Here is an 8,719-nt window from a genome sequence, read left to right as displayed (position 1 = left end):
TAATTAACCTTATGAAACAAACACAACATCGATGAAAAACGTCTATTCTTCTGTTTTATGGTGTTTCCTTTGACCACGATTGTTCAAATTATCCTTTACTTTGAAAAGCAGCAGCGGAATCACATATTTGTGTTCCGGCGAATTTCACATCATCTGTTGGAAGAAGAGGGCAGAAATGGCTGATACCATAGCTGACACCAGAAGGCTTTACACTAAGCCACAAAACTTAAATGACGCTTACGGGCCACCCAGTAATTTTCTAGAGATTGACGTAAGCAATCCTCAGACCATCGGTGTCGGTAGAGGCAAATATACCACGTATGAAGTCAGACTGAAGGTGAGCGCTAACGATGTTAGCATATCGGTTGGCTAACTGTATTAGCAACTGTTTGTTTGGACGAATGGATTTAAAATTCGTTAACTTAAGGACTGTAGATGGAACGAACATCTAAAGTAACGCCAAATTGTCATTAAAACTGGTTGATGGTTGACTGTTAATGAGATTGTATATGCATCCCAATCAATGCTAGATAGCTAGGAGGTTTATGAAACTTTTGGAAGTAATAACACACGAAAAAATTATATTGCTCTTAATAGCAGCATGGACGTAATTGTGAGTACAATATTTGCTTAAAAGGGATAACGCTCATATTGGCCCTAGTTTGAAAATTAGTTGTTTATGTATGTATTTATACTATATGTTTGTCGGAAACTAACAAGCAAATACTTAAATCAAATGTTTCACAACACGCTACAATTTGTCTTTGCTAATACTGTAAGTTATCACCAATTCTGCTGTAATGTTTACATTTTAGTCTTAACCATTTTACCAGATTTACTGCTATCATCGAAATGTTGAATTTCCAGCATTTCCTAAATAAAGCCAGAAATTTATTACAGGTCTTACATTTATTTTTGACAGATTACCCTTGATGTGTTTTTTTATTTGTACCAATTCTGTGTTGTGCAAGTATTTTCTTTTCTTTTTTTCTATTTTTCTTGTTGCTTTTTTGTAATTGTTAATGTAAAGTAGCCAATTACACATGCCGCATGTGTAGTTATTGGTCAAAGTCACATAAGGTTGTATCACTATAACTAAAGGGGAACATAAGCCGAGAAGTCAACTTGTAACTCTGTAACATTGACAGGATACAGGATGCTCTGTGATATTCTCCGACCTCATGCTCATTCAGCATGTTTCCTTCCTCTCCTCGTTGTTGGGTTGTTAGGTTTATCTTAAACATTTGGGGAAGAAGCGCTGCAGTGTTTGCTGAGTTTGAATTTTGTTATAAAAAATAGATTTTTTTATTAAAGAAGTTTTTACATGACTGTCACCACACACAGATCTGCATTTATTCTCAGACATTTCATTTTCTTCTTTGTATAAATTTTGATATTCAGACAACCATGTGAGTCTGAAATTGTAAGGCGGTCACTTGGACTCGGCTGATTGCCTCATCTCTTATCTGTAGAGTGTAATTTCAGTTAACTGACACCCCTGTAGTTAGTGGTCTGGTGTGTTTAGATTTGTTAGCAGCCTCCATGTATTTATAGTCTCTCTGTACTTTAAAGAAACCGGCTGAGGGAAGAGGAGCCATCTTCAGGCATTAGCACTGAGTGTAAGGCTACTACAGGTGATTAGTGTGTAATAATTAGCATATGCGTGTAATCAGTATTATTGTGCACCTCATAGCCTTCTATGACCCTGATTTGCATAAGACCATAGAAGTGGCGCATCCCTCAGTTCTCAACACTCACAGTGTCAACTTTACTTTGCTTCTCTCGTTCTTTTTTCAGAAGAATTTCTTTTCATTAGAAGCATCAGGCAATCTTTTGTCTGCAAAATGAATCTGTTTTGTCCAACATTGGCACAAAAACCTGGTCTGACATCAATTTTATATTGATTAAAAAATCTTGATTATTTATTATGATTATACATTATTGATCTTTTTTTGCCAATAGCAATATGTAACACAAAAAGCAAGCATTTTCTTTGGTTGATAACTGAAACTTTTAGCATTTACGCTTACGCCAGCTTCTATGTAGCAACATGTTTAGAGTTAATACTGTAGGCTGAAAGCGCTTCTGCCTAAAAATTTGAACTTATTAACTTAAAGTTGATGTATATTATTTATAACACTTGTAGAGTTCTTTTAAGTCTGAGTTTTTTAACTGGGCTGTGTGGTGCTAAATTTATCAGATATCAACAGATATCAATTTTAACTCTTTTGTTCTTTTTTTTTCTTCTCATGTTTAGAACTGTGCTCAAAAATGATGATCCAGTTTTGCTATACAGGTTCTGTTCATGACCTATTCCCATGTCCTGTGTTCTTATTGATGTTCCGCCATCCATCCGAAACTGAGAGAGGGAGAGCCCTTGTGGCCGCACAGACAGTCAGCCTAATCCCTTCATTGATAGAATAGAAGAATAAAACAGGCCAGGCTATGGGGGAGTTGGAGTGTTTATTCTCCGTCCTTAGTCCACACCCCCTACCCGTGGGAGGGCAGAAAGCCACCCCCTCATCCCTTAACCATCATCCTTTTGCCTACTTACCTCAGTTAATTCTTATTTATAAGCAGTTTCCTAGTCTTTCTCTTTTTATTATACATGTTTTATACTGTATACATATCTTCCAGTTTACGTAAGTTTTAGTTTTGCATTACCCTTGTGACTCCTCATTGTCTTTATAACGCTTGAGCTTTTAAACAAATAACATGGTCCGGATTATTGTGTGAGAGCACGTTACTTGTTGACAACAAGACCTGCCTTTGGCTGTCAAGCTCCGTCAGATCCATACGGTTGCCTCAGTCAGGTTTTTAAAGAGGTCGAAGGCTGATTTCATTCACTGTGAAGTTCATTCAAAGGAGGTAGACATTTTGCCTGAGCAGAATTGCAATGTCCAGGGTTCAATTGAAAGAATGGATTTTTCTTGTCTTTTATATCTGCTGTTTCTGACTTAAAATTTAAATATTTAAATCACACATTTTCTACTGTAACCACAATGTCCTTAATGCCATACAGTAAAGTTGTGTCTAATGTATCCTTATGATTCCATGGGCATAACTGGTTAAGAACCCGCTGAACCACTGTAGTGTACTTCTGTGGTCTGAGAGAATAGGAGGAGGGTGGGTTTGAGGAGTATGATCAAAATTTCTTGTCTTTACTTCGTTCCCATCTCCTCTAGAATGCACTTTCAGGGGAGTGAACTTTGGGATCTTACTTTGTTTATGGATAGGAGTACATAAAAGGCCTCTTATAGCTCTGTCTCTCACTCAGTCTTCTGCCCCTCCTCTTCTCTACTCCCATAGCTTCTCCCGCTCTCTTTCTTTCTCTTTTACCATTTGGGCATTGGAACAGGGGGCTTTGGTCATTAATAAAATGGAGAGAGATGAAGAGTGGGTATGTGTGTGTGTGTTGGGGGGTGAGGGTGTGCTTGTCAGGCACAGTCAAGTGTAATCCAAAGTCTACAGCATCCTCTTCGACAACTATTTTAATGGAAATGGGGAACATATTGTATCAAGGCTACCATATCCTACTTGAAATGACAGTATCAAAAGTGGGAGTTGATACTATGGCAACAAAGCAGCTTTTTGCCAGCTACGCGAGTCCCGGCTGTCAGGCCACAGGGGCTGGTAAGCAAGGCAACGAGTGAGAGAGTACATGGAGAGGCGAGAGCAAAAGACCCTTAGCCTTTACGCTTTTGTTCCCAGTATTTTTTCCCCATTTTGGAATATGATGCAATGAGATGGCATTATGTTGCCATTTTAATGCTGTTATTCTCAAAGGGTAGAGTATGAGAGGGGTAAGAAAGGGCATGAGCAAGGTTTAGGATGCGCTTTCTCAAACTTGACTTAATCCATCCTGCTAAAAGCTAATGCGTGGTTGCCTTGAACTATTCTCTCAGGAGATGAGTGATCTTTGTCCCCTCTCTCAGGTCTCTCTCTGTCTGGCTGTTTTAAAGGGTTTTGCCTCTTTTCAACCTACTTTCAATAAGCCTAAGGCATTGTGTCCCTTACATTATGAATCACACACTCTTCCCGTGAAGCGTAAATTGCACCTTTACACGAAAAAATGAAAGAAAAAGCTAGGATCTCTTTTTTTTTTTAAATCTCTACATATAGCTTTATGCTCTTTCTTTTAAGAGACATAGATTTATATGAATATTTGTTTCCTGTTGTCAATATAACCAATTATTTTTGTATTTGTGTTGATTTGGCATTTTTATTTATTTTTTATTTTCCTTTACCCTCTATATCTTTGTTACTTGATTCTCTGAGAAATGTGAGAGAGGCAACGTGTGCCTTTTTAATCAATTAATTAAATGCTAAAACATGGCAAAGTCCGGGTTGGTCCCTTGTTTCAATCACTACAGGGGCCAGTAAGTTGAGACACCAGGCCCTCGCCTTTAAGCAGCCATGAAGAGAACAGAGGCCAAGGAAACTTGATCTTTGACTCGTAGAGCTCTCACGCACCGCCTCCTTCTAGGGGTGTGTGTGTGAGAGAGATTGGGAGAAACCGAGATTGAGACCTCTCATTTTTCAGTTCTGTCGTTTTCGATCCTCCCCTTGTCCTGCAAGGCCAATCTCTTAATCACAGGGTTGGAGAGAATTGAAAGGCCAGGTGACTTTCTTTCCTTACACTCTCCCGCTAGCTTCATTGTATGGTGTCTGTTCTTCTGGGAGTATACAACCAAGCTTGAGTGCATGGGGCTATTATTTTTTCCGGTGCTATCTGTATGACTGGTCAAATCTTTACTACTTGACACCTGTTCATATACACCTCACGTACGTCAGAGCGTGCCTGCGCACGGATAAGTGTTTTCTATGTGCACGTGATGGGATTAGAGTCACAGGGGTGGCAGATTACCTGTAACTGTGATCTGTTGTGGTGGGGATTAACTTTGTGGTGCTCCATGCTGTGGGGTAACATGACGCAGCAGGGAGAGTCTACGGTGAGAGGAAAGTGAAGTTAATACCAAAGCACTGAGGCGATAAAGCTAACTTAATCCACTTCTCTGGTGACCTGAGAAAGAGGAGGAGCAACAAGCTCATTGACAACTTCACCTAGGGAGAACTTGAAAATTGGTGGTTAAGGCAAGGTTTTGGGACTGTTGAGTTTCATTAAAAATGCTGTGGGAAACAGGGATTAGCAGAAACAAAGGAAGTCTGAGGGCAACAATGATGTTAAAGTATGGAAAAATAAGGGTCAAGAATAAGTAATTTTAGTTCTTGTTCATATTCAGTGAGTGTTTATTATGCTGACAACAAGTACAATGAAGGAATTAATACAGTTAATACAATAAAGTATTAATTAATACAATATTTTACCTTAATACAATAGTTTACCTTAATTAATAGTTTATCTTTTCCGATACATAGCCTTTTTTTTCTCTACCGCATATAATAATTTTGGTCAATTTTTTAGTTTTAGTTTTTAATTCCATCATCTATTTATGCAACTTTTGTGTTTATAACAATGTGTTGAAATGCATGTTTTCTTAGAGTAACTGCAAAAGTTAGAGCTTTGCAAAAGTAGTTTCTCAGTCAAACAAAACCTCACAGCCATATTGACATGGTGATCATTTAAACCTTGCTATAGTTCAGGTAAAGATGGAGATGGAGTGATCAACAGTTTAGAAGACTGACAAGAAGGCAGGGCAAGGAGAAAAGAGAAGAAATGGCTTTTTTTTTTCATTAAAACACCACATGAGACTCAAGGGCAGAAGATCTGACTTATTATGACAGAGCAAGAGAAATAAAGAGGGGGAAAAAATAAAGAGACTACGAGTGCAGAAAGAGCACTCCTTCCCTCTTCCTTTCTTAGTTAGTGCTGCACAGACTGGATGAAGCATCCAACCTCTGTATTTTCTTTTTTTTTAGACCCACACTCCTCTTTTTTTGCCCAGCCATTTACTCAGCCTTCTGGTTAACTCTCCATCTGTTCCTGCAAACACTCATCGATCCGTCTGCTGCTCACACTGTATTCATGCAGCACCTACTTGCTCGGTTGCCTTGCTCTCATGCTTCCTCCTCCTCCTCCTCCCATGAATTCTGACCTTCTCCGAATGTTTCCTGCCAATGAAATGCTCATTCACTCTCTCTGTGTTTGCACATTGTCATGGGATGGCCATGTGCTGCCAGGACGGGTGAAGAGCTTTGGCATTGTGCTGTAATGTGCTGTTTGCTTCAGTGTTCTCTGTCAATGTCGAAACATCTCCTCGTTTTTTTAATACAAAATTCACTCTCGAGTGCTAGTCAATAGCGACTCAGAATTGCACGCACATCTGTGCACTGGTACACACGAACACACCGGCACAGCGGAAAGAAAGGCAAAACATTCTGGGTCCAAAAGACCTTGGTGCGCAAAACATAAGTGAACTTTGTCTGGAGGCCAGTTTTAATTTTTCTATTCAGTTGGGTCCTGAAAGAATCATTGTTTCTTTCTTTTCCCCCCACTTCTTCCTTTTAATAAAGTCAGAGTAGGTAATACAAGGCTATGCACAAAACCAGTTTAATAAAGTAACTTTTCCTTCAACTTGGATTGAACTTGCATTTAAAAAGGTACATTAGTAACTGCTGTTTTCCACTGTGGCTATTGGCAAAGTGATGCAGTTCAGTCATTGAAATATATTTATTTATTTATTTTGTTGACAATGATTCTCAAAAGTCCGCTTAACATGGACATTAGAGCACACAAAGTTTTCAGATTGGTAATTCCACACAAAAAACAATTAACAACGTATTAAGAGGTGGGCAACGATTCAAATTTGGAATTGTTATTAATGACATGATTTTGAATATGAATGATCATGATTAATCTGCATAATTCAACGATGATTTAACGTTCGTTGATAATGTTTATTTTTAAACTATTTTTTAAAACTATATGAACTCACGTTTTTTTTTTTTTCGGCATATTGATAATCGGAAAGTATTATTTGAATGTTGTTCCCTGTCATTGTATTTTTTAATTAAATGCTTATCTGAGATCCTCTCCCAGTTATAGTCATACTGTTTGTCATACGTCAAAGACGCTAAAGATAGAGCATACCTTAAAAACCAAAGATTTTTGCATGATTGTTTCCATGTCTGTGCATTTAATTAAAAATGGAAACTGGCTCCCCTTTCAATGTCAGTCTGGAAATAGTGTGATGCTGCTCTTTATGCCATGCTTATTAAAACTTATACGTTTTTACCAGATGGAATTTGGTTCAAAGTAACACCCCAGTCTGTCATGGCAGTCACAGATTTAACATTTTGTCGTTTCCTTGTGCTTGTCCACAGACCAACCTACCCATCTTTAAGCTGAAGGAGTCCAGTGTTCGAAGGCGGTACAGTGATTTTGAGTGGCTCAGAGCGGAGCTGGAGCGAGAGAGCAAGGTGAGACACGGATGGTGGCAGCACAAAGCAGAAGTGAAGTACTGGACTTACCAAATTCATTGCACAACACTGATCACATTGGCAGTGCCTTGGAACAGAAACCTTTCAAACTAGGTGGAGAAACTCTTACTTTCAGTTCCCTTTGTGTTTGTCGCTCTGATGCAGCGTATATTTAAACTGTGCAGTATTTAGACTTAAGTAAAGCCATTCAGCAGTACCTTTACATATTTGCAGACATCCTCACAGTTACTGGCTTTCGTCCGTTGGGCTCAAAGATACCAATACTAGTATAGATATAGTTTATACCACCACTAATGCTTGCTTCTATAGGCTGAACCTTTGGTTGATGCTCCTCTATTACCGAGTTTTGACCTCTAGACTTACTGCCAGTTAATCTAAATGACAAAGCCTTGTGTGTTATTTAATGACACAAATGAAACATCTGCCATTTGTTACATTAAGGATTGCATTATTCTCCAAATAAAAAGTAATAATATTAATAATAAAGTGCTGATCGACCTCTGTAATTCTAGGTGGTCGTCCCTCCGCTGCCAGGAAAAGCTCTCATCCGACAGCTTCCGTTCCGAGGGGGCGACGGGATTTTTGAAGACTCTTTTATTGAGGAGCGAAGACAGGGTCTGGAGCAGTTTCTCAACAAGTGAGTTTTTTTTTATCTTCTTTTCTTTCTTTTTTTCCTCCACTCATCTCCTACTTTGTCTTGAGGTTAAAACAATTTATTCCTTGCCGTCTTTGTCTGTTACATCCACAGTCATTTGTTGCCTGTGGCTTCCCAAGTTGTTATTTTAATTCTCAAGAACAATGAAACACTTTGCGCAATAAGTGGATTCAACTTTTTCACTTTTCTGGTTGAGAACAAACCAAGACCAGCTGAGACATGTAGGTCTTTCTCTCACTCTCCTCCTTAATTCTCTCTTATAATTGCTTCGAGGAAGGACAATGGTAACTTAAGGAGAACTCAAGTGCGCACCTCACAACATAATTTTTCCCACATTTGTTTTATTGTTGATGTGTAATTTATGGTAATTGCAGCACAAATTACAGCGCGTGGTTCCGCAGGATGGTGCGTGCACCTCTGCTTATTTTTGAACCAGCCTGTCCCCGTTTTCAGCTGCTGAACAATAAAAGTTACTGTGCAATTGTAATTATTTGCTTTGATTGCAGACTTGGTCATTATCTTTGTTTCATGTGCAAATGTGTCAATGTTTCCCATTGGAATATTAAGTGCGCAAAGACAGTCGAGAAAATAAAAATCCATAAATGTTTTATCGTTTTTTTTTTTTATTCTCACGAAGATGAGACTCTGTTGGCAATTACGCTC

At 38.6% G+C, this 8,719-nt stretch overlaps 1 protein-coding gene across 3 annotated transcripts in view; it reads left to right on the top strand.

Annotated features, from left to right (window-relative positions):
• The first annotated feature begins 125 nt into the window (after positions 1 to 125).
• Positions 126 to 8,719, top strand: part of snx3 (sorting nexin 3) — a 33,706-nt gene continuing 25,112 nt past the window's right edge. For 2 of the 3 annotated variants that reach the window (XR_003050038.1, XR_003050039.1), the window contains exons 1-3: positions 126 to 337; positions 7,285 to 7,380; positions 7,914 to 8,038. Coding sequence is in view for 1 of the 3 variants with exons in the window: in XM_008312670.3 (XP_008310892.1) it covers positions 176 to 337; positions 7,285 to 7,380; positions 7,914 to 8,038 (383 nt within the window). In the remaining 2 variants the exon portion in view is untranslated. The remainder of the gene's footprint in view (positions 338 to 7,284; positions 7,381 to 7,913; positions 8,039 to 8,719) is intronic. The other variant, XM_008312670.3, reaches the window with a different exon arrangement.

This window comes from Cynoglossus semilaevis, chromosome 7 (assembly GCF_000523025.1).
Source record: "Cynoglossus semilaevis isolate Cse_v1.0 chromosome 7, Cse_v1.0, whole genome shotgun sequence".
Classification (NCBI taxonomy): Eukaryota; Metazoa; Chordata; class Actinopteri; order Pleuronectiformes; family Cynoglossidae; genus Cynoglossus; species Cynoglossus semilaevis.
Note: the sequence above shows the minus strand (reverse complement) of the source record. Positions and strands in the feature narration are given on the sequence as shown.